The sequence below is a fragment of the Lithobates pipiens genome, unplaced genomic scaffold (genome assembly GCF_037356315.1).
Source record: "Lithobates pipiens isolate NorthernLeopardFrog02 unplaced genomic scaffold, aLitPip1_a1.2 Scaffold_8, whole genome shotgun sequence".
In the NCBI taxonomy this organism is placed as follows: domain Eukaryota; kingdom Metazoa; phylum Chordata; class Amphibia; order Anura; family Ranidae; genus Lithobates; species Lithobates pipiens.
The window spans coordinates 86,396,750-86,423,891 of record NW_027507903.1 but is presented as its reverse complement, the minus strand read 5'-3'; the positions used below and the strand labels follow the sequence as shown (position 1 = coordinate 86,423,891).

Genomic DNA, 27,142 nt, shown 5'->3' with positions numbered 1-27,142 from the left:
AGGGTGAACACTGCAGTTTTGGTTACTGAAGCTCCCTGATTCCCTTGTGAAGACTGAGGAGAAGAATAAATTCCATACCTTTTGCCACCTTCCCATCCCTTTGTAACCAAACTTTCTTCCTCATTCCTTATGTTGCCAATATGGTCTGTCCTCCTATTTTTACTGTTTATACACTTAAAACATTTCTTTGAGATTTTTTTTTTTTTTTTTTTGCTCTCCTCCTGTGTCTGTGTTCTATCTTAGCCGCCCGATTTGCACCCTTACATTACTTGTTGCATTCCTTGTAATGTCTGAATGCTGATGATGATGATCCTTCAGCCTTGTATTTCTTGAAAGCCTTCTCCTTGGCTTTCATATGCATTTTTACATTGGAGTTAAGCGATTCAGGACTTTTGTTGGCTCTTTTAAATTTATTTGACAATGGGATGCACTGGCTAAATGCCCTTACTTAATATGCTCTTAAGGCTGGGTTCACACTGCTGCGGGGGGAGATCCGGATGTGATTCACACCGCAAATCACATCCGATCTCCGTAGCGATGCGAGTTCAGCCATACAGATAGTATGGCTGAATCAGCATCGCTCCCGCAGCAAACTCGCACGGGACCCTTTTTTTGGTCCGCAACAGAATCGGATCGCATGGGGGTTCACACCATGCGATCAGATTCCTGTGCGAGTCGGCAGATCGCACTGCGATATGCGTATGGATCTGGGGGTGTCATTAACATATCATTGACACTCCCAGCCGTCCGCATAGGGCAGTGTGAACTGCCGGCGGGAGTAATGCGATGCGGGAAAACGCAGCGGATTCGCGGCGTTCCCGCATCGCAGCGGTGTGAACCCGGCCTAAAGCAAGCCCATCTCTTCTCCATGTTCTTTGTTCCTAAGATTTTATCACAATTTATATCTTCTAGCAAGGTTTGTAGTTTAGAGAAGTTGGCTCCTTTTGAAATTCAATGTCTTTGTATCCCCCTTATGATTCCTATTTGTGTGATTTATACTGAAGCTAATTGACCTGTGATGGATGTTTCCTAACTTGCCCCTTATTTCAACATTCATGATCAGGTCTGTATTGTTTATAATCAGTAGGTCTAGTAGCGTTTTGTATATGGTGAGTCTACCATCTGACCCATGAAAGTGTCCTGCAAGACATTTACGAACTGGCAAGCCTTAAACGAATGCATGGTTCCTTCCGCCCAGTGTGTGTGTAATAAAAACTGCGTGCAAACTGCCCCCCCCCCCCCCCCGGCCAGTATCGGCAACATAAAAAAAATTCCAGTATCTTTACCAGGCACTAACTTTCATGCAAACCAAATATACACTTTTTTGGGGATTTTTGTTTATCAAAGACATGCAGCAGAATATAATTAGTAATTGGATATGTTGTTGCAGAAACTAAATGTGTTTTTTCTTTTCTTTTTCTTTTTCTTTTTTTTTTGTCATAAAAAAAAAAAACCTTATTGTGATCAAATAACGCCAAAAGAAATCTTGTCAAACCATTGTATATTTGAACACAAACACAATTTTTTGAAGAATATTCCACTTATTTTCCTTCAAAAGTTCCTGGGTTGCTTTTGCATAGCATCTGGGCATAGAATGCATTAAGATGAAGAAAACCTTCTGCATTTTTACAAGCACTTCAATGCATATAAACACAACATACAATAAAATGCTGGAAATGCACATTACAGAATATGCATCAGTCTATTACAAATGCAAAATGTTCATGTTTTGACTAAACTATACCTTAAAATTTGTTGGCTAGCATCACCATGAGGATTATGTTTGGGATATATTTTGAACTGTTGAATTGTTGAATAAACCTTTTACTCAGTGTGCACATTATATCGGAGTGGTAGAATTTGAATTTCATAGATATGGATGTTGTAGGAGAAGCAGTTTAGCTTTGTGACAGGCAGGGAAACTGATTTTTAACGATATCACCTGTTCTGAGCTGAAATGTGCTGAAATTAATAGAATGCAGTAGCTGTCGTCTTGATTTCTGATTAATACACAAAATTGTGTATCTGTTTTTCAAAGCTCTAAAAACAGAGGGATTTTTTTTTTGTAAAAAGTACAAAAATGCTACTTAACCACTTGCCGCCCACCATATAGCAGAATGTCGGTGGCAAAGTGGTTGTGATATCCTGATCCGGATGTCATGACATGATCAGGATATAACAGCCAGCACGCGCCCGCGGAGGTGCTGTGCGCCACTCTGGCACACCACAACTCCAATTGTGGTAAGAAGCCTCTGATGGAGGCTTCTTACCATGTAATCAATCACAGCGTGATCCAGGAAGTGCCAGTAAACAAACGGCTTTCCTTGGTTCACGCTGACAGGGAGAGCCAATTGGTGGCTCTGCCTTTCAGAGGTGGGGGGTCTGTGCTGCTGATCATCACAGCCCCCATTAAAAGGTGCCAATTAGTGCCCAACACCTGCCAGTAGGGCCGAAACAACTAATCGATTAATCGACAACTTATCGATTGTGAAATTAATCGATTATGAAAATAATAATCGATTAATCGGCCACTAACATAATGGGGTTGTCCCATAGTAAAAAATGAACCCCATACAGTGGCGATTATTTATTTGCTCTTTTTGTACTAATTTTTAGTTTTTTTTTAACCCCATTATGTTACTAAACATCTCAGGCCTGGGTCACACCTCTGTGTTTTTTGGTGCTTTTTTGCAGAAACGCACTACAGTTCATTTACATAGTTTACTATGGGACACGTTCACATCCATGATTTTTATTTTTTTCAGGTGATGTGTTTTTGGGAAAGAAAATTACTTTTTTTTTTAAACGCAAAACGGTGCTATTTATTTTTTTTTGGTTCAATACTTTAATGGAGAAGCTGCAGAAAAGCATGTAATAATGAGTTTTTGCGGCAATTTGTGTTTTTTTTGTTTTTTTTTGTTTTTTTAATCTGCCCAACAACAAATTGGCCAAAAAAAATGTAAAAATGAAAATCGCAGCAAAATTACCTTTTTTATTTCTTTTTTAAGGTTATTAACCGATCGAAACAATAATCGGTCAACTAATCGATTATGAAAATAATCGTTAGTTGCAGCCCCTACCTGCCAGCCTGTCCCCATAATGCCTGTCAGTGCCCACAACAGTGCCACTCAGTAATGCCTGTCAGTAGCTCCTCCTCAATGCCCATCAGTTTTTTGCTTTCTTAATCAACGGTCTTTTTTTGTTTATAGCGCAAAAATTTTAAATGCAGGAGGTGATCAAATACCACCAAAAGAGAGCTTTGTGGCAAGAAAATGATAAAAATTTAGTTTGTGTAGTGTTGCGTGACTTATGCGCAATTTTCATTCAAAGTGCAACAGCGCTTGAATGGGCAGCTTGGGTCTCCTGATGGGACAGAGCCTGAGTAAGCCATGGAAGGTGGCGGGATTAGGCGTCCCCTCCCGCTGCTGGTAATAGCAATCTAATTAGCCACTCTGATTTTCTATTATGAGAGCTGACTAACCTCCTAAAAAAAAAAAAAAAAAAAAAAAGTACCAGAGTGATTTACCCCGGTACACCCACTTGCAGTCAAATAACGTACTAGGTACATGTTTTGGCGGCAAGTGGATCATTTTTGACCATAATTGTTTGGTTTATAACAGTTTTTTCAGTTTTGGATAGAGAGGGAAAGTTTAGAACCCCTGTCAGGTTTTGCTGCCATCTTGAGACTCTTAAGAGATTTCTTCTCACTTCCTGACCTTGGGAAGAAATCTCTCCAATGGAACCTTCAGCTGTGGGTGAAGCCTGATCAGGAATCCTAATCCTCCCTCCATCTATCCAAAAGGGATAATATATTTTGGCTGTATATACGTTTATAAATGATGACATGAAATTTAAGCACTGCCAATTTATACAGTGGATAGTGCTTCATGCATTGATACTTTTTTTTTTTTTTTTGGTACACAAAAAAGCAGCCACGTGCAGGAAAAGATGAATGCGCAATACAAACACACATCAGTGCAACCATATGGCAGACTCCAAGGATTTGATGAGTGTTGCATGGCCTGTGGGAGGCGTAATAAAGATTGGGCATAGTCTAGTGTCACATCTGTGGGTGCCGGACTGCAAGTAAATTGCACACGTTTTTTGTAGCCACATAAATGAGCTGCTTTTAAGTGAGTTCTCTGAAAAATGTGATGCGCAAGCCTAAGCACATGGTGTCATAGGTTCAAGGACCTTTTTCAAGCAGGCAACGCGGGTATAGCAGGTCATTCAAGTGAATGGGGTATGCTGAACCGTGAAGATATGAACCTAAGCCAATGGTGGTTGTAATGTGCGGTTGTGTGTTTTGAAAGTAAAGTTAGGGCTTGGGTACACTGCACACGCCATTATTGTAATGTGGGACTAATTTTATAAACGTGTATTGTTCAATATTGTGATTTAGTAGTGTTGTCATCGGGTCAATCCAAGAATATAAAATTGTTTCCAAGTAGGATAGGTCTGAGACGAGAGAAGTCGAAAAAACAAAATACATGTGTGTTATTGTGGAATATGATATGCACCAGAAATTGGCGCATTCTTATTTGGTACTGCATGTCTCATGATTTTGCAATTTGTTTGGTATGTAATTGCATATATGTTGGATGCATAGAATTAAGCGCATTGGTGTGCCAAACAGTATGCGGCGCAGTACTCCTTTAACTATGGTCTTGGTGACCTAATAGATCATTTTGTTGCCATTCGTTTTTTTTTTTTTTTTTATTCAATAGTTTTACACATAAATTTTCTTTTGGAGTTTTACTGCTGTTACTCTTCTTGTTTTTTACTTCTGAAAGCTTTTACATTTTTAACACTTTTTTTTTTTTTTCCTATTTTACAGGCAGTTCAACCTTCGAATGAAGAGGGATACGTCTCTTTTCTCTCCTGACTTCAAGCTAGAAATGGGAGGAGAAGTTGTAGATTATGATACATCTCATATATACAGTGGGCAGCTCTTTGGTAAGTTGTGTGTGATATCTGCTGCTTTTTAAGGCTTTTGCACACAGGCCACCTGGGCCGGTTCAGTCTAAATGAAGCTCTTTCCTCCACTTACACAGCACAAATGCAGGTTACCGCCTGTCATTTCATGAATGGCTGTACTTGTGTATATACAGCACTGCTATTGTAAACATAAGTACATCAAACAAGCATTTGCAAAATACGGTTGCAATTTTTTTTTTTTTAAATGTTTGTACACTGTATTCATGTTTACTAGAGATGCACCGATAGAGTATTTTCAGGACTACTCATGAAAATGCTCACAATACCGAAAGTAATACTCTGCGGCGTGATTTGCGTCCATACAGAATGAATGGATGCAAATCGCACTGCAAAGAATCGCATGCGCTTTGAACAGTAATGCATTGTGATTCCTGTCCAAATCGCATGCGATTTCCCCCACTGCTCGTGTGTTTAAACCCAGTAAAGAAAAGGACAATGTAGTGCAGCAATAGGCAGTTTATTAAAACGTTATAACTACTCGCAAAGTATGTATCTAGTAGACACTTCTTCTTTATTGGGGGAAAACAGACAAGGTTTCCAAATCGAATCCCTATTTTCCCAAATAAACCGTGGCTGGTATGATCTTGAGATGGCTCAAAGATTTTACATAATCTCCTGTAGGGCAGCAACTAACAATTATTTTCATAATCGATTAGTTTGACGATTTATTGTTTCAATTAATCGGTTAATAACCTTAAAAAAAAAAAAAGTGGTGTATAATTTAGTTAATATGTAAAGTTTTAAAAAAAGGCAATTTATTCTTAAATATCTCTATGCAGTGGTAAATACTCCCTAACCATAGTTGGTTATTTATAAAATCGTTTATCCACTCTGAGAATAACAGACAGAAGAGATATACTGTATATATTAGAGGTTGAATCTGGTAAATATAATCAGATTGAAAGAACAAATTTTTTTATTTAAAAGAAAAAACAGTTAGACTGTTTTGCAGATTTTCAAACAGAATTGTAATATATGCTGTCCATACAAAAACTGTCTTGCATCAAATTTTTTTTTTTCATTTTAAGAACGTTCGATCGTTAGTGGGGTCAAATCAACCTTTTGTTTTCAACCACAGTGACAGGAAAATTTAGAAGTTATTGAAAACTTCTTGGTGAAAGGAATTTTCAGACAGTGTATGTGGTTTTTGTTCAGAAATTACATTCATTTTAAAATAGAATGTTAAAAGCAAGTGACAATTTTAAGATTTTCCATCTGAATATTCTCGTTTGGAAATTGATCCGTGTGTCCAGCCTAAGGCTCAGTACACACCTATGCAGTTTGCTTTTGATCTGTTTTTGCTGTGCGTTTTGTTTGCGTACGTGATTTTGCTGCGATTTGCGTTTTTGTTGTTGGGCAGATAAATAAAATAAAACACAAATTACTGCAAAAACGCGTTGCATGCTTTTCTGCAGCTTCTCCATTGAAGTATATTGAACCAAAAAGGCAGTTTTTCCATTGAATAAAGTCCCTGACCCTTTCCAAATACGCAGCACCTGGGAAAAAAAGCATAGATGTGAACGTTAAATGAACTGTAGTGTGTTTCTGCAAAAAGCACCAAAAAACATAGGTGTGAACCAGGTCTAAGTTGTTTAGTAACGATGGGGTTAAAAAAAAGCCCTTTATAGTACAAAAAAGAGTAAATTGCTACTGTATTTTTTTTACTGTGCAACAGTGAAAGTAATCTTTACAGTAGAGATTTGCTATTTTTTTTTTAACCACATTATGTTACTGGCCGATTAATCGATTATGAAAATGGTAGTCTATTCATTTCATAATCAATTAGTTGACGATTAATCGATTGTTTCGGCCCTAATCACCTGGTCAGCAGATCCGGAGACTGCCATATTTTCTGTTAAGCTGAACATGCACATTTATTTCCCTTGTTCAGCCTGTGGAAGTAGAGTTTGTGTACATACTTCCAGCAGCCACTCAAGCCTTCCTGACAAGGCCAAATCTTAAAGCAAGAGTCCCATGAATTTTTTTTTTTTTTATTGCTGTATTTGTAGTTGCTGACTTTTTTAAAATAAGGACACTCGCCTGTCCCAGGGTCCAGCGATGTCGGCATCATCCCTCGGCCCTCGAATGCGGCCGCCGCCTTCTTCGGTAAGGGAGTCGGGAAAAGAAGCCTTGCGGCTTCACTTCCTGATTCCCTGCTGCGCATGCGTAAGTCACTCAGCGCAATCCGAAAGGTCCCTGCGGTCTCTGGGACCCGTGTGTGTCCCAGCAGACAGTGCGGCGGGACAGGAAGAGGCATAGACTCCCTTAGACAGGTATCTGCAACCCCTCCCCCTGAAAGGTCCCAAATGTTACACCGGAGTGGGGGAAGGGTTCCAAAAAGCAGAGGTTTGTGTGATTGTGAAGTGAAGTGATTGTGTGTTTTTAACAATCCTGGCTCTGCCCTGCTGTGTCCCCTAGCCCCCCCCTCCCCCGCATAGCAATTATGTCTGTGTGCACTCAAGCAGGCTCGCTTCCAAAGCTGCACTCCTGTAAATGGACATTGTCCATTCACACCAAATGTGGCTCGGCCTCACCACCGCTCCCTACATTGGCTGAATACAATTATGTGATTGACAGCAGCAGGCGCCAGTGGCAAGAAAGACTCGGGAGAGCTCAGGTAAATATAAGTGGGGCTGGGGGGGAATGGCACCTAGGTTTTTTAATCTTAATTCATATAATACATTATGGTAAAAAAAATAAAATCTTCTGCATTTAGAACTACTTTAAGCTGTTTAGAAATAATTTCATTGATTGCTGGGGCCATCGCTTCCTGCCTTCTGTGCGTTCCTATTGTCATATCAGGTTGTCCATCATAATAGTGGACCAATAGGAATGCGAGGAGTGGGTTTAACAGAAAACCCTGACACTATGCCAAAGTGTTGGATTGTTGCCCAGTCGAACAACCCAGCCTTTGGCTGTCACAGAAAAGTTTGGCAACAGTTACTGAGCGAAAAAAGTAGTTGATCCCTTGCTGATTTTGTACATTTGCCCACTGACAAAGAAATGATCAATCTAAAATTTTACTGGTAGGTTTATTTTAACAGTGAGACACAGAATAACAAAAATATCCAGAAAGATGCATTTAAAAAAATATATATATAAATTGATTTGCATTTGTGAAATAAGTATTTGATCCGCTATCAATCGGCAAGATTTCTGGCTTCTAGATGTCTTCTCTACAGGTAACAAGCTGATATTAGGAGCACTCTCCTAAAAGGAGTGCTCCTAATCTCAGTTTATTACCTGTATACAAGACACCTGTCCACAGAAGCAATCTGATTCCAATCTCTCCACTATAGCCAAGACTAAACATCTGTCCAAGGATGTCAGGAACAAGATTGTAGACCTAAACAAGGCTAGAATGGGCTACAAGAACATTGCCAAGCAGCTGAAGAAAGCGTATGTGCATGCCTGTAGACATGTGCATGCCTGTAGACATGTGCATGCCTGTAGACATGTGCATGCCTGTAGACATGTGCATGCCTGTAGACATGTGCATGCCTGTAGACATGTGCATGCCTGTAGACATGTGCATGCCTGTAGACATGTGCATGCCTGTAGTTTGCTAATGAACATCTGAATGATTGAGAACTGGGTGAAGGTGTTGTGGTCAGTTGAGAGCAAAATCTAGCTATTTTGGTATCAACTCAACTCGCCGTCCTCACTGTCAAACATGGAGGTGGAAATCTGCTTTTGGGGGTGTTTTTTCTGCTAAGAGAACAGCATCAAAAGGATGATGGACAGGGCCGTGTACCATCAAATCTTTGGTGAGGACCTCCTCTCAGCCAGGGCATTGAAAATGGGTCATGGGTGGGTCTTCCAGCGTGACAATGAGCCACTCCTTTGTTGCCTTGGCCATGTGTTTTGGCCCGAGAAGAAGCACATTAAAGTCCTGGAGTGGTCTAGCCAGCCTCCAGGCCTTAATCCTTCTAGAAATAATTTGGAGGAAGCTGAAGGTCCGAGTTACAAAACATTAGCCTCGAAAACCCTAATCTCCTAATTGAGAGGATCTGCAAAGAGGAGTGGGACAAAAATCCCTCCTGAGATGTCTGCACACCTGGAGGCCAACTACAAGAAACGTCTGACCTCTGATTGTCAACAAGGGTTTTGCCACCAAGTCATGTCTTGCGAAGGGGTCAAATACTTATTTCACTCATTAAAATGAAAATCCATTTATAACTTTTTGAAATGCATTTTTCTGGAAATTTTTGTTTTGTTTCTCACTTTTAAATTAAACCTACCATTAAAATTATAGACTGATCATTTCTTAGTCAGTGGGCTAACGTACAAAATCAGCAAGGATCAAATACTTTTTTCCCTCACTGTATGTGTAGGCACCTCCTTCATTATTACGCTTATTACCTGCAGACGTTCCCCACTTGGCGAAAACATTTAAGTATTTGATAACCTTGCCAGAACACATGTAAGTGCGCTTTTTTTTTTTGTAAAGTGCAATTATTCTGTTTGGTTTTAACAGGGGAACAAGGAACTTCGAGTCATGGATCTGTATTGAATGGCAGGTTTGAAGGCTTTGTTAAGACTCCTCAAGGCACCTTTTATGTTGAACCAGCAGAAAGATACTTTAAGGACAGAGCCGTTCCATTTCATTCCGTCATGTATCACGAGGATGATGTCAGTAAGTATTGTTTGTCTAAATGACAAATGGGGACTTGATATTTGTACTGCGTTTTGAGGATTCGGATGGCTTCTAACTTTTTTACATGGTATCTTCATGTGGACTTCCAGATTTCAGAGCCCTTCATCTTCCTCCTCTTAGCACTAATGAAGTACATCTATAAAGTGAAGCTCATTAGGGACTTGGTTGGCTGCCATTCATTCTAACAATTTCAGTGGCCTGAGGTTCTCAAGCTATATTTGTTACATGTCTCAAACTAGTACAAATATGAGCAGTGGCTTCATGCTTTAATGGATGTTGGCATTTTTGCAAGAAATTGGGCAATAGGAAAAAAAAATGTGGCATTTCAGCAGCTTGAATAACTAATGTTGTGACATGCTAACTTTGCCCAATTTTTTTTTTTTTACTCTGCCAGTAAATAACTGTATGCACGCGAGTGCTGCCCAGGAATCAAATTGCTTTGGGAACTGCAAATTCACATAGCAGTTGTATGCTTGTAGCCTGTTTTAAAAAGTTCCATCATTTAAACTGTGTAGTATCTCTTGCATTCATTTTTAATATCGTAACCTGTAGTAATGAAGATGTATGATTTAAATATTTGATGATCATTTAAACCCAAATCTGCAAACGCATCAGACATGCGCTTATTTATTGCATTTGTGCTTTTTTGTAATGACGCATGTTGCAGATATCCAGCTGTGAAAATAGGTGGGGTAGGTTTACCTTAATTGACCAAGACACTTTTACCTCCTTTCAGTCCACGCAAATTTTCAGCGCTGTCACACTTTGAATGACATTTGCTTAGGCATGAAACGCTGTACCCAAATAAAATATTTGTATATTTTTTTATTTTTTGAGCCACAGCTTTCTTTTGGGGGTTTAAATCGCCACTGGGTTTTAAATTTTTTTTGCTATAAAACTAAAGTCCACAATTTGGGGGGGGGGGGATGTTTTGTTAGTTTCTGGTATAATGTATTGCACATCTTCTTTTTTTTTTTTTTTTTTTTTTTTCATAGATTTAGGCTAATATTTATTTTGCTTAATTTCTTTGGTGAAATAACCCAATTTAGTGTACTGTATTTAGCCTGTGTGAAAGTTGGTCTATGGTATATATTTTAAAAATGAATTGGTCCTGATGTACTGACTATCTAATTTCTTGAGGCCCTAAAATGCCAGGACAATACAAATACCCCAAAATTGCCCCATCTTTTAAAAGTTGAACAGTACAAGGTACAGTACAAGGTTTTTAGTGGTGAGTTTTTTGAAGTTGTAATTTGTTTGCCACAATTTTTAGAGATCTCTCATATATCTCTATATCTCTATATCTCTATATCTCTATATCTCTATATCTATAGGGTCCAGGTATGGCCTCATGATACCAGTAGTGACACTGACCCCAGCCAAACGCAAAACTAGTGTAAAAACTGAGCAAGGGGGAGATATTGGCTGGGGTCAGTGTCACTACTGGTATCATGAGGCCATACCTGGACCCTATAGAGGTTGCACAAGGCAGTACAACTCCTCCAAGATGGCACATTAATATGTGCCATCTTGGAAGGTTTGCTCTCGTAGCACAGTCTCAAGAGCAAGGAGTAGACTCCAGAAGACAGGCAGTTATTCTAGGAGAGCTGGACAGGGCCATAGAAGGTCGGAGCGATATTTGCTCCTATTGTGCAAGAAGGAACAGAATGCGCATGGCCAGAGCCTTAAAAAATGATCTCCAGCAGGCCACTGGTGGGAATGTCTGACCAAACAATCAGAAACAGACTTCATGAGGGTGGCCTTGCATCCTCATGAATGGTGTGCCCTGTGCTCACTGCCTGGCACAGCGAAGCTCAATTGGCATTTGCCATTCAACTCCATGATTTGCAGGTCCTCTGGTGCCCCCTGTGCCTTTCACAGATGAGAGCAGGTTCACGCTGCATGTGACAGATGTGAAAGGATTTAGAGAAGCCGTGGTTAAGGTTATGCTGCCTGTAACGTCGCTCAGCATGACCGATTTGGTGGTGGGTCAGTGATGGGCTACGGCAGCATATCCATGGTGGGAGCCTCTACAGACTAGACAATGATACCCTGACTGCCATTAGGTATTGGGATGAAGTCCTTAAAAGCATTCTCAGACCCTATGCAGTGGATGTTTTGTTAGATTACGGTAAGTATTAAAACTGTGCTTGTAACAACCTGTTGGATGGGAAGCACTTGGATTTGGGAAGCCATTTAACTGCAAGGGTGTGAAGTGTCCTGTGACATCTGGCCAATACAGAACCCAATGTTCTGCAGTAGCTCTATGGAGTTTGTGCCATTCCTAGACCACTGCTAGAGATGTGCTTCTAATTATCCAGTTATGTACTTCAGTGAGACTTTTCTCCATTCTGGCTTATTTTAAGTGAATTGATGTATCTATGTAGTAACAGTGACTGACCACAGCTGACATATGGCGGATATTAAAATATTCATGTCTTAAAAAAATGCAAGTGAGCCTTGAAATAGATTTTGTTTGACTCTCTACGTTGCCCACAAGGACCTCTGTATGATCACTAAAGTTGCAGCAAAGGTAATTGCCATTTTCTGGAGGGCTGCGTTTGATTTTAGATTAATTGTCATCATTTTGCACTCCAGTAATCCGTTTTTATGATTTAATTTAGGTAGGCAAATCCTCCTTTAGGAGATAAATTAACTCTCAGTTCACAGTTGGGTACGGTTTCCTTTAGTCTTTTATTCTCAATCTTTGATCCATGCTTCAAATAATTGGAAGAGGAGATTAGATGACATCTGCCTGTGTTTAAAAATATAGTGCATACGGCATCCACTAATAAATTGTTAAAGCTGAGCTCCGGACTTAACAAATAGTGTTTAGGCACAAGAGGCATGTGTATTCTTTAATATGGTTTCCTTGTGTATTTCTTCCAGTTCTGTACCTTTTCAGGATTTTCCTGTAGTAAAAAAAAAAAGTCACTGCGCGGTGTTCTCCCTCTAATTGTGTAGGTTGACATGCTATATACTCTCCCCCCATAATATTCTGCAGGAAGCCTGTAGTAGGAGGGACCTGCTTGGCCCCACTCACACTTTTGCTCTCTACACTGGCTATGTGCATCACAATGTCAATGCTACATTCACAAGGTAATATCTGGCTTTGAATAGCCATTTGGTGCACACAAGGTAGATTTTATATCATGTGTGGCTATTGCCTGAAACCTTCTGCCCGGAGTTGAGAACATTTCATATGTATAGTCTTGAACTAGAGGGGGAGATATAGAGGGGGAGATATAGAGGGGGAGATATAGAGGGGGAGATATAGAGGGGGAGATATAGAGGGGGAGATATAGAGGGGGAGATATAGAGGGGGAGATATAGAGGGGGAGATATAGAGGGGGAGATATAGAGGGGGAGATATAGAGGGGGAGATATAGAGGGGGAGATATAGAGGGGGAGATATAGAGGGGGAGATGTAGAATTCTGTAAAATGTATTGCATGCTGATAAGGTAAGTATTCATTATGGTAAAGATTAGGTTTGAAAGGGGGTTGTAGATTTCTTTTTATTTTTAAGCTAAATGGTAGATGGCATCTTCAGTTGTTGAACAGTGGCCAGCGGTAAAAACTGACCCGCTGTGGTTAGCGATTTTCCACCAGCTTAGGGATTCAACTCTGAAATCGCACAATACAGCTGCTTCAAAATCAGTGGGTTTCCATTGTAGAAATTGGTTTAAAGAGTATTCTGCTTTTCATATTGGAACAGAATTGTGCTTTTTAAATGTAATGCAATTATATTGGGAAAAATGTAGTAACCATTCTTGGATGCGTATTTAGATTAGATTGTACAATTTAAACTGAAATTTCATTTTTGGCTGCTTTTATGAAAGGTCAGATCCAGCTGGCATGCTTTGCTTTTGATGGGGGGGGGGGGGGGGGGAGTAGGGGTTAGAACTCTCTCGTATAGGGAGTAGTGGGAAAGTTCTCAAACAGGCCAGCTTTTAAGACCTTGAGCACACAGGGCATCTGGTTAAGCCCATCTAAATGGCATAACTCATGGCAGCAAAAAGCTGCTTAAAAAAAAAGTATTGCATGTGCACCTTGGCACATCTAGCATTTAAGCTTCAAGGCTACTTTCACACTGGGGCGGGGGTGCGTTAGCGGTAATGCGCTGCTAGTTTTAGTGGAGCTTTACCATAATTTTTAGTGGTGCTTTTCAGGCCACTGGCTGGGAGTCTTTAACCCCTGCTAGCGGCCGAAGAAAGGGTTAATAGTGCCTATGTTGCGGCGCTTCGGCAGCACTGCCCATTCATTTCAATGGGCAGAGCGTTTTGGGAATGGTGTATAAATCGCCCTACAGATGCTGCTTGCAGGACTTTTTTTCCCGTTCCACGAGCGCACCACCCCAGTATAAAAGCACTAAGGGTTTCACACTGGGAAGGCATGAGAGGCGCTTTACAGGCTCCATTTTTAGCGCTAAAATGCCTGAAAAGCGCCTCAGTGTGAAAGGGGTCTAATGCATTCTACTGGCCAAACGGTGTGTGTATTTATGGATAGATTTTCTCAAAAGTGAGTACACCGCTCGCATTTTTTGCAAATATTTTATTATTTCTTTTATTATATCTTTTCATGTGACACACTGAAGAAGTTGCACTTTGCTGCAATGTTAAGCAGTGAGTGTACAGCTTGTATAACAGTGTAAATTTACTGTACCCTCAAAATAACGCAACACACAGCCATTAATGTCTAAACCGCTGCCAACAAACATGAGTACACCCCTAAGTGAAAATGTACAAATTTGGCGCAATTGGCCAATTTCCCTCCCCGGTGTCTTGTGACTTGGCCTTAAAAGGTCTCGGGTGTGAATGGGGAGCAGGTGTTTTTAAATTTGGTGTCATCGCTCTCTCTAATATACTGGTCACTTGAAAGTTTAACTTGGCACCTCGTGGCGAAGAACTGAGGATCTGAAAAAAAGGAATTATTGCTTTACATAAAGATGGCCTAGGTCATAAGAAGCTTGCCGAGACCCTGAAAGTGAGCTGCAGCACAGTGGCCAAGACCATACAGCAGTTTAAAAGGACAGGTTCCACTAAGAACAGGCCTTGCCATGGTTGACCAAAGGAGTTGAGTGCACATGCTCAGCGTCCTATCCAGGGGTTGTTTTTAGGAAATGGACGTATAAGTGCTGCCAGCATTGCTGCAGAGGGGTCAAGCGTGTGGCGGCAACCAGATGAGGAGTACAAAGACAAGCATGGTGGTGGGATTCTCATGGTCTAGGGGGCTTTGTCAGTACTGCCAGCACTGGGGAGCTACAGTTCATTGAGGGAACCATGAATGCTAACATGTACTGTGACATACTGAAGCAGAGCATCATCCCCTCCCTTCGGAGACTGAGCCACAGGGCAGTATTCCAGCATAACAACCCCAAACACACCTCCAAGATGACCACTGCCTTGCTAAAGAGGCTGAGGGTATAGGGGATGGACTAGCCAAGCATATCTCCAGACCTTAACCCTATTGCGCATCTGTGGGGCATCCTCAAATGGAAGGTGGAGGAGCGCAAGGTCTCTAACATCCACCAGCTCTGTGATGTCATCATGGGGGAGTGGAAGAGGACTTCAGTGGCAGCCTATGAAGCTCTGGTGAACTCCATGCCCAAGAGGGTTAAGTCAGTGCTGAAAAATTAATGGTGGCCGCAGAAAATATTGACACTTTGGGCCTTTTTTGGACTTTTTCACTTAGGGGTGTACTTTTTTGGCAGCGGTTTAGACCTTAATAGCTGTGTGTTGAGTTATTTTGAGGGGACAGAAAATTTACACTGGTATACAAGCTGTACACTCGCTTTGTAGCAAAGTGTAATTTCTTCAGTGTCACATGAAAAGATATAATAAAATATCTTCAAAAATGTGAGGGGTGTACTCACTTTTGTGTGTATGTGTGTGTGTGTGTGTGTGTGTGTGTATATATATCTCTCTCTCGCAGGCCACTTTTGTACACCATGCTGGTGTTAGGTTGGGACCCCTTTTGCCTTAAGAACTGTCAATTCTTTGTGTCATGGATTCAACAAGGTATTTGAAACATTCCTTCGATATTTTGGTCCATATTGACAGCATCATGCATTTGCTGCAGATTTGTCAGCTGCACATCTATGATGCGAATCTCCTGTTGCACCACATACCGAAGGTGCTCTATTGGATTGAGATCTGGAGGCCATTGGAGCACAGTGAACTAATGTTCAAGAAACAAGTTTGAGATGATTTGAGCTTTGTGGTGCATTATCCTGCTGGAAGGAGCCTTCAGAAGATGAGTACGCTGTAGTCATTAAGGGATGGACATGGTCAGCAACTATACTCGGCTAGACTGTGGCATGGGTTTAAATGATGCCCAATTGGTACTAAGGGGCCCAAAGTGTGCCAAGAAAATATCCCCCACTCCATTACACCCCCACCATTGGCCTGAATCATTGATACAAGGCAGGATGGATCCCTGCTTTCAGGTTTACGCCAAATTCTGATCCTACCATCTGAATGCCGCAGCTGAAATCGAGACTCTTCAGACCAGGCAACATATTTCCAAACTACTATTGTCCAATTTTGGTGAGCCTGTGCAAATTGTAGCCTCAGTTTCCTGTGGATTTCTGCTGCTGTAGCACATCTGCTTCAGGGTTTGATGTGTTGTGCATTCGTAGGCATTCTGCATACTTTGTTGTAGCAAGCGCTTAGTTGCGTTACTGTTGCCTTTCTATCATCTCAAACCAGTCTGCCCATTCTCCTCTGACATCAACAAGGCATTTTTGTCTGCACAACTTATGCTCACTCGGGCCATTCCCTGTAAACCCTAGAGATGGTTGTGCATGCAAATCCCAGTAGACCAGCAGTTTTTTGAAATTCTCAGACCAGCTTGTCTAGCACCAACAACCATGCCACATCCAAAGTCGCTTAAATCCCCTTTCTTCCATGTTCTTCTACTCTATTTAAACTTATGCAAGTTATCGTCACCATGTCTAGATGCCTAAATGCATTAAGTTGCTGCCATGTGATTGGCTGATTAGCAATTTGTGTTACCAAGCAATATAGGTGTTTGTGTATATGTGTATGTATGTATGTATATGTATGTATGTATGTATATGTATATATGTATGTATATGTATGTATGTATGTATATGTATATATATAATGTATATGTATGTGTGTGTATATATATATATATATATATATATATATATATATATATATATATATATATATATATATATATATATATATATATATAATTTAATATTATATATAGTTCTGCCCCATCAAGGGAAGAATAAGGCCTCATGCACACGGACGTTTTTACAGCCTCTTTTTTATTTTTATTTTTTGCAGCTTAAAAATGCCTGTCTGTTAGTCTGTGGCTTCATTCCCACCTAGGTGTTTTTGAGCTGCAAATGGCTTGGGCGTTTTTAAGCTGTAAAAAAAACAAAAACAAAAAAAACAGGACCAGTGTGTTCTGAGGCTCCAGCGTTAGAGCTGTAAAAATGTCAGACGCCGGAAAAAAGGTGTTAAACGCAAATTAACGAGGCTTAACGCTGTGTTAAGCCTCGTCCGGCGTTTTTCTCTATTCACAATCAGTGGTTCCCTATGGGAGCCCATTGATTTGAATAGAGGTCGTACCAGAAGTCGGATCAAGATGAACAGACTTGTGGTGCGACATGTGTGCTGAGAATCTTGAAGGGGAACCTCGCGAAAATTAAAAAAAAATTTGCGTGGTGTGTGTCTTCCCCCCCCCCCCCCCCCCCCCAAGCCGATACCAGGTCTGGTCCTTAAGAGGAACCCCCCACACCGATAAAATGGCGTGAGGTCCCCCCCCCCCCCCCCCCAAGATCCTTACCAGGCTCTTATCCCAGCATGCGACCCTTTAGGTCAGGAAACCAGACCATACCAAGCTACATACCCTCAACATGGGGTTAGTGCTTTGGGGCAGGGGGGCCCCTGCGCCCCCCACCCCAAAGCACCTTGTCCCCATGTTGATGAGGACAAGGGCCTTTTACCGACAACCCTTGCCCGGTGGTTGTCAGGGGCTGGGGGCTTATCAGAATCTTGGCGCCCCCTTTAATAAGGGGACCCCAGATCCCAACCCCCCCACCCTATGTGAATAAGTATGGGGTACATTGTACCCCTACCCATTCACCTGGGGAAAAAGTGTAAAAAGAAAAACACTACAGAGGTTTTTAAAGTAATTTATTAGGCAGCTCCGAGGGTCTTCTTTAGAGGTCTCTTCCAACCTCTCCGGCCTCTTCTCCTGCTCTCCGGTGCCTTCTTCCAGCTCTTTTACTAGCGTTGGCCCGGCTTCCCTCTCCAATCAATGGGCACCCATAGGGAATCGTTGATTTTTTAATAGAGACAGAGAAACGCGGCTGAAAGCTAGCGCGGCTTAACGTGCATTGAATTCAATGCAAAACGCAGTAAAATATTGTGTTTTTAGCGCTGCTTTTTTCCTGTACTAGCTTTACAGTCCATTTTTTAAAACGTCCATGTGCATGAGGACTAAAAGTCAGCGACTACAAATACTGTAGCTGAACTTCCAAGGGGTGGCACCATCCAAGTGGGAAAGTGTACCTGTACCCGTTCAACCCCACCCTGAAAGGTGCCAAATGTGGCATCAGGAGGGAAGGGGGGGCAGCATATTAGTGGAGGTTCCACTTTTGGGTGGTACACCACTTTAAGCTGTGTTAATTGATTAGAAGGTTCTAGTTCTAGTTTGTAATCACTTGTGTACATCATCCAATCTTTTTCATCTTATCTACCATGATTTAAGCAAAACAAATTCGGTACTAATTTTCAGAGACCATATGGTCTCCACTGAAAGTTCTAAAACCTGCAGTTTTTATTCATGTTTTTCTATATCTTGTTTTTTTAGTGCCATTTCTAGTGTGACGAGTGAAGTTTAATGACCAAATCCATTTTAAGCTTGGCTCTCATGTGGCTGTTGCCCTCTAAACTACATGATAAAACCTCCCAGATGCTGAAGGCTATTTGGTTGTTATCAGATGGTCACTAAGTAATTGTTAATTCCGATGTCTGTACATTTCTGCACACAGAGGGTGGATTTTTTATTTTTTTGTCAGATGTATTGTTGAAAGGAGGATCAGCTGTTGCCATGGCAGAATCGTTAGGAGGGATAGCAGTCCAATTAGAGCTAATAATAATGTGGTCTCCCAGGTCAACTGATCCGTCTTCACAGCTTGTGATGTTTGTAAGTAGTGGTAATAGGCTGATGACTCAATTGGAGATTTTGTTCTTAGTATAATGGAGAGCGTGGAGATAATAGATGCCTTCAGATATCACTATTCTTATATATATTCCAGACAGGAAGCATGGCTGGCCTCTGTGCTTCCTAACTTTTTTTGAACACTGTTGCTTACCTACAATTCTGCGTGTAATTGACACAATCCCCAGCATGTGTGTCTCATGATGTCTTGAGGTTCATCAATATGGTTTTTGTAGCAGTGTACTGTTGTTGGCTTCACCAATTGTTTTTGTGTATCCTGCCTGAGCACTGTGCAAGTACTGTTGAAATGTAGAAAAATACTTGGTCAAGGCATCAAAGTGTAAAGTTGGTCCGCAGTGTTTTTTTTTTTTTTTTTTTTAATGCGAGCTCATCAATTTGTCAACTATACTGCTTAGCGTAGCAGTTTCTAAATGATTTCACTTGGGTTTTTACAAAGTAAATTTGTGTGGCTGACATTTTCTTGGCATCTCCTAGCCTTGTTTATCTCACCTTGGTTTGTATTTTGGTTTAATTTAGGATTTGTAAGCTAACCTCCTTGTGCTGTACAATGAGTGCTGTACGATCCCTCAAAACTGATTAACGGAGAAGGTCGCTTGCATTTTGAGCTACTATTTTTATTTATCTTGAATCTACATTTCTGCAGAATAATTAGAGCTGTTGAACACAATTAATTGCCCCTTTTCAACCCTGCCTAAATTTAAAGTAATATTAAAGGTAAATTTAAAGCGTTACTAAACCCACAACCGTTAAATTAGTGTGTATATTCAGTAAAGCATGATTGTTCTACTCGCTGTGGGACCTAAGGGGGTTAATCCTCCATTGTGTAACACATTTTCATCCTGTTTTATCTAATCCTCCCCTTCTATTGTCCCCAATTTGCTGTTATCACAGACCTTGGGGGCACTCTGCACATGCTCAGTTTGGCGTGTATTGCTAGAGTTGTTTATATGGGAGGTTGCATGTAATCGGCTCAGGATCAGAACTATCCAGAGAGTTGGGGGGTCATGCAGCCTCATAGGACAGTCAGAGAATAAAAAACAACTCCCACAAGCTTTAACCAGTGCTCAGCCGGACACTGATAGGAATCACAAAACTGCTCTCTCCTGCCGATGAGAAGGTGTTTAGCAGTTTATATTTATGAAAATAATTGCATTTGCATGTTCTGTGTAATGTGGCAGAGTTGCACTTTAAGAAGAAAAAAATGTTGTTATACTTGCCTGTGCTGTGCAGTGATTTTGCACATTCTAGCCCTGATCATCCTCTTCTTGGGTCATCCTGGCACCTTTCTCCTCCTGAGCAAGCAGTTTTCTATAGGGCATTCGTGAGTGGTCACTCCCGAGTCCCGCTCCGTGTGTCCATAAGACGGATCCAGGCTCGTTCCTGTCCTGCTCCCTCCTCACTGGCTGTCTGAGTCAGTGTGGTGTCTGAGAGCCGGGAGAGCAGCTGCTCTCGTGCACTTCACTGGATCGTGATTTTGGCTTGGATATTAGGGGAAGATGCAGGGGATTTTTTTTTTCCTTCAGGCATAGAATGCTTAAGGTAAAAAACCTTCAGCCTTTAGAATCACTTTAAAGCGGTAGTAAACCCGCAATTTTTTTTTTTTTTTTTTTTTTTTTTTTTTTTAAACCTGCAAAGCAAAAGGCAGAATGAGCTAGTATGCACGCATACTAGCTCATTATGAAATACTTACCTTAGAACGAGGCCCCGACATCTGGCCCGATCCACGCCGAGGGAGCTGGCATGCTCCCTCTGCGTTTCTTCCGGGTGTCGCGGCTCCGGCGCTGTTAGTGGCTGGAGCCGCGATATCGTCACTCCCGCGCGGGAGATTTAATTCCGGCCGGCCACTGCCGGATTTTCAGGCCGAGAATCCCCTTGTGCACATGCGCTGCTGCAGTCAGCGGCGCATACCGAGGGGAATATCTCCTAAACCGTACAGGTTTAGGAGATATTTCTTTTACCTACAGGTAAGCCTTATTATAGGCTTTCCTGTAGGTAAAAGTTAAAAATTCGAGTATACAACCACTTTAAAGATGATCAGAAAGTGTAAGCACAGAGTTCACAGGCATCTGGGTTAAAGGGGCTGAAGTAAATGTTTTAGGGTTTTTATTTTATTTTTTTTCCTTTAAATTAACTCTAGGCAAAACCATTTTAGTTTGGTGTATAATGAAGTACATCTGGTCCCAATGACAGAAATTTTACTGGGACAGGTAGAGAAGCAACCTTTGAAACTGGGACTTTTTTTGTTTGTTTAAGTGGACTGTTTAGAATTAAACAAAACTTCTCGCTGGTTTGCTCCCTCCCCCCCAGCCCCCACTTCCACAATACTCATCTAGGTGAGGATGACCCTCCTTTCCCTGCTGTCTTCTCGGACATGTCACAGGTCCAAGGAGGCTGCAGGACCGTTCACAAAGAGCCAGCTGTAGTTTCTCTGGAAGTCACAGCCAGTTTCTATATTCAGGATTACAGTGCCGGGGACCTGTAGCCATGGGAAGACCGCTCTGGGTTCCAGGCACTGGTAGATATTGGATTTTTAAGTCAACATCGGCAGACTTTGTAGCTGCTGACTTTAAACAAAATGGAAAGAAACTAAAGTCACTCTTTAAGTAGACTGGGCGAAGGCTAGAAACTCCCATTTTTTAATATTGCTGTCTTTTTAAGATTTTTCACTTCCTTCTGTATTTAACTGGTACTGGGCATAAAGGAAAATCTTAACTCCTTGGCACACATATATCAATAAAACCAGATTTATTTTTTTGCTGAAATTTGCAGCACAGTGGCTTTATTAGCTTTTCTGCCTTGGTTCAAGTCCTGGTCAGGACACTAGCTGCATGAATTTTGCCCATTCTCTCTGTGCATGCATAGGTTTCATCTGGGTACTTGGCTTCTACACATACTCTAAAGTATGGCTGGTAGATTAACCACTTTCAGACCGCCCACTGTATATATACGTCATTCGTTTGATGTTGTATACCACGGTAATGACAGCAGCTAGCTGCCTTAACCCTGGTATTTTTTTATACAGCGGGCGATCCTCTTTCTGATAAGTGGTCCTGGTGGCGGATTCACCATCGGTGCCCCCTTCCACCACTTCCCAGTTGACTCTGGACTTGCTGGGCCATTTCGTAAACCTGGTGTGGCTGGGCAGGAAGTTAGGTATGTGAGGGAAATATAGCCCCCACTCGGGGCTATGACTTTGGAGGAACGGAGCAAAGTCAGTTTCCTTTTTAAAGGGATGATTTTTTTCATCCCTTTAAAGGCAAAACGTGTTGTGTTTTCGTTTTCTTTTTTTATGTAATTGTGAGATCTGAGGTCTTTTTGACCCCAGATCTTGCAATAAAGAGGGCCTCTCATGCTAATTTCTATTACAAGAGATGTTTACTTTCCTTGTAATAGGAATACAAGTGATAAAAAAAAACATTTAAATGGACAGTGTAAAAATTAAAAAGTGAAATAATAAAAAATAAAAATCGCCCCTTTACTGCACGCAGGAGCAAACGCATATGCAAGTCGCACCCACATATGTAAATGGTGTTCAAACCACACATGTGAGGCATCGTCGCGATTGTTAGACTGAGAGCAATAATTCTAATACCGTATATACTCGAGTATAAGCCGAGATTTTCAGCCTCTTTTTTGAGGCTGAAAGTGCCCCCCTCGGCTTATACTCGAGTCATCGCTGTCTGCCCGCTCGATCAGCGTGTCGAGCAGACAGACAGCGGCCATTCTGATTCAAAAGCCGCGCCTCCGGCTCCGCCTTCGCCTGTGATAGGCGGAACACTGAATTTCCCAGCAGCCTGTGTTCCGCCTATCACGGGCATCTTCTCATCCTCGTACTACGGACGAGGATGATACGACGTCCGTGATAGGCGGAACACAGGCTGCTGGGAAATTCAGTGTTCCGCCTATCACAGGCGAAGGAGGAGGCGCGGCTTTTGAATTTTACAATGGCCGCCGACGAAGAGGGCACGGGACGGAGGCAAGGCACGGGACAGGACGGGACGGGACGGGACGAAGGCAAGGCACGACACGGGACGGAGGCTCGGGACAAAGGCTCGGGACACAGGTAGGCTGGACACACACACACACACACACACACACACACACACACACACACACACACACACACACACACACACACACACACACACACACACACACACACACACGGATGGATGGATGGATGGAGACACACACACACACAGGGATGGATGGATACACACACACACAGGGATGGATGGATGGATGGAGACACACACACACAGGGATGGATGGATGGATGGATGGATGGATGGAGACACACACACACAGGGATGGATGGATGGAGACACACACACACAGGGATGGATGGATGGATGGAGACACACACACACAGGGATGGATGGATGGATGGAGACACACACACACAGGGATGGATGGATGGAGACACACACACACAGGGATGGATGGATGGACGGACACACAGGGATGGACGGACACACAGGGATGGACGGACACACACACAGGGATGGACAGGCATGTCTCACCCTCGGCTTATACACGAGTCAATAAGTTTGCCAGTTTTTTTGGGGGTAAATTGGGGGCCTCGGCTTATATTCGGGTCGGCCTATACTCGAGTATATACGGTACTAGATCTCCTTTGTAACACTAAACGGGTAACCTGTAAACATTTTTAAAGAGTCACCTATGGGGATTTTTAAGTACTGTAATTTGTCGCCATTCAATGAGCATGCGTAATTTTAAAGCATTGCATGTTTGGTATCTGTTTACTTGGCATAACATTCTCTTTCACATTATACAAAAAAATGGGCTAACGTTACTTTTTTGAATTATAAAAAAGTGTGCAACGTTTAATATTGCAACAATCTCCATTTTATTCTCAAGGGTCTCTGCTAAAAAGAAATATATGTTTGGAGGTTCTAAGTAATTTTATAGCAAAAAAATAACCAATTGTTAATGGCAAATGTAAGAAATAGGCCTGGTCCTTAAGAGGTTAATTGGGTTCTGTCTAAGTTTGGCTCTTGTATGGTATTATATTGAACGTGCCCAAGATGGTTGCATCGTTTATCTGCCCCAATAGCCGTTAAATTGTATTGAGTTCCTAGGGAGAAAACTGCTATAGAAATATAAATTAAAGGATCGTTGCACCTGTTCCCTCGGACAAATGACTTGCTCTCTTGAGCAGCTCTGTTTATTGGACTACTTGGCTTCTGTCATCCAATACCCAGATCCCGATGGAGTGACCTACCAATGGGTCACACTGTTGGTTTCCTGGCCACTGTACTGCTTATATTTGATTTTGTTTTGGACATACAGTACAGACCAAAAGTTTGGACACACCTTCTCATTCAAAGAGTTTTCTTTATTTTCATGAATATGAAAATTGTAGATTCACACTGAAGGCATCAAAACTATGAATTAACACATGTAGAATTATATACTGAACAACAAAGTGTGAAACAACTGAAAATGTCTTATATTCTCGATTCTTCAAAGTAGCCACCTTTTGCTTTGATTACTGCTCCGCACACTCTTGGCATTCTGTTGATGAGCTTCAAGAGGTAGTCACCTGAAATGGTTTTCACTTCACAGGTGTGCCCTGTCAGGTTTAATAAGTGGGATTTCAAGCCTTATAAATGGGGTTGGGACCATCAGTTGTGTTGTGCAGGAGGTGGATACAGTACACAGCTGATAGTCCTACTGAATAGAATGTTAGAATTTGTATTATGGCAAGAAAAAAGCAGCTAAGTAAAGAAAAACGAGTGGCCGTCATTACTTTAAGAAATGAAGGCCAGTCAGTCCGAACAATTGGGAAAACTTTGAAAGTGTCCCCAAGTGCAGTGGCAAAAACCATCAAGCACTACAAAGAAACTGGCTCACATGAGGACCGCCCCAGGAAAGGAAGACCAAGAGTCACCTCTGCTGCGGACGATAAGTTCATCCGAGTCACCAGCCTCAGAAATCGCAGGTTAACAGCAGCTCAGATTAGAGAACAGGTCAATGACACACAGAGTTCTAGCAGCAGACACATCTCTAGAACAACTGTTAAGAGGAGACTGTGTGAATCAGGCCTTCATAGTAAAATAGCTGCTAGGAAACCACTGCTGAGGACAGGCAACAAGCAGAAGAGACTTGTTTGGGCTAAAGAACACAAGGAATGGATATTAGACCAGTGGAAATCTGTGCTTTGGTCTGATGAGTCCAAGTTTGAGATCTTTGGTTCCAACCACCGTGTCTTTGTGCGACGCAGAAGAGGTGAACGGATGGACTCTACATACCTGGTTCCCACCTGAAGAATGGAGGAGGTGTGATGGTGTGGGGGTGCTTTGCTGGTGACACTGTTGGGGATTTAATCAAAATTGAAGGCATACTGAACCAGCATGGCTACTGCAGCATCTTGCAGTGGCATGCTATTCCATCCAGTTTGCGTTTAGTTGAGCCATCATTTATTTTTAACAGGACAATGACCCCAAACACCTCCAGGCTGTGTAAGGGCTATTTGACCAAGGAGGAGAGTGATGGAGTGCTGCGCCAGAGGACCTGGCCTCCACAGTCACCGGAGCTGAACCCAATCGAGATGGTTTGGGGTGAGCTGAACCGCAGAGTGAAGGCAAAAGGGCCAACAAGTGCTAAGCATCTCTGGGAACTCCTTCAAGACTGTTGGAAAGCCATTTGAGGTGACTACCTCTTGAAGCTCATCAACAGAATGCCAAGAGTGTGCAGAGCAGTAATCAAAGCAAAAGGTGGCTACTTTGAAGAACCTAGAATATAAGACATATTTTCAGTTTTTTCACACTTTTTTGTTCAGTATATAATTCCACATGTGTTAATTCATAGTTTTGATGTCTTCAGTGTGAATCTACAATTTTCATAGTCATGAAAATAAAGAAAACTCTTTGAGAAGGTGTGTCCAAACTTTTGGTCTGTACTGTATATGGAGCACTTATAGTTATAGACTGCAGTGACAGTAGAAACCTTCAGTGCATGGACATTCAAGGTATGATTGTATTGAAGAAATGTGTGACATTAATTGGGAAAGCATACACTGATGCTTTCATCTAACCAGTTTTGCATTCTTACCTGGAGAAATGTGTGTTTTTTTTTTTTTTTTTTTTTTTTTTTTTTTTCCTTGAACGCTAATATGTTTAAAATGTTTATTTTAGAAATTTGTGTGGCTGTACAATCTGCCTGTTGTATATTTTACTCCATCTGTTTGTCAGTATGTACAGAATAAAAAGAAAATCTGCACCGTAACAAATGGTAATTGTGTTAAATGCTACTTCACTTTTGCAAAGGAGAATTAGCTGCTGTGATTGTTCAGGTTCTTTGTCCAGTAAGGAAAGGTGACTGGAACCTGCAAAGTGGAAACCAGGCTTGCCCAACAGATTATTTTTTTTTTTCTTTTTTTGGCCTAACAGTTCATATTTTTTTTTACAACTGTAATGAGCTGCTTATTCAAAGTTTGAAAAGTGTTTTTTTTTTTTTTTTTTTTTTTTTTTCACCCTGCATTGATTTGGAAATTTCAAAATCGGAAAATATTTTTGCGAACACAATAGGAGATTGAGATTAATCTCTGATAGAGAGGAAGTTTTCTACCAAAAAGTGATTTAGAATAGTTTTAATGAGTTTTCAACAAAAGCTCTTTGAGCTTTGGGAGTTTTGTAACCTTCTTGAATTTCTGCCTTCCAGAGTATCCTCATAAATATGGAGCTCAGGGGGGATGTGCAGATCACTCTGTGTTTGAAAGAATGAAATTATATCAGATGTCGGCTCAAACTAAACCGGAGAAGCAGGTAAGGCCTGTTTTTTGACTATTTTTCAGAGCCTTAAAAAAGCTCATTGCCCACAATGCATTGTTATGCTCAGAAGAGAAGTATATTTTAAAGTGTGTTCACGGTGATTATGCAGCTTATTTCTAAATATAGTGGATTATATTAAGTGTAGTTCATTAAAAGTTTACACAGCTTAAGCTGACTGTACATGGTTAGATTTTAATTCGAACGTTCCTTTGAAGTTCTGAAGGATTGCGTTCTATGATGACATTATTGAAGTCAAGACCTATTAAACAGGTTTCTTTTATTAACAAACACGTGAAATAATCCAAAAATGTAAAAGTTTAAGTATTACAGTAGCGCAACCAAGCAAAATAAATAAATACTATTGGAAACAATAAATGGTAATAAACAATTAGAAAACAAATTTGATCATAGTCCTCAACGTGAAAGTTCATATATTTGTGTTGCATCAATGTAAATCTCATCCAT

At 41.3% G+C, this 27,142-nt stretch overlaps 1 protein-coding gene across 2 annotated transcripts in view; it reads left to right on the top strand.

Annotated features, from left to right (window-relative positions):
• Positions 1-27,142, top strand: part of ADAM10 (ADAM metallopeptidase domain 10) — a 256,301-nt gene that overhangs the window by 155,380 nt on the left and 73,779 nt on the right. For both annotated transcript variants that reach the window (XM_077471107.1, XM_077471108.1), the window contains exons 3-5: positions 4,838-4,956; positions 9,476-9,634; positions 26,568-26,671. In XM_077471107.1, coding sequence (XP_077327233.1) covers positions 4,838-4,956; positions 9,476-9,634; positions 26,568-26,671 — 382 coding nt within the window. The remainder of the gene's footprint in view (positions 1-4,837; positions 4,957-9,475; positions 9,635-26,567; positions 26,672-27,142) is intronic.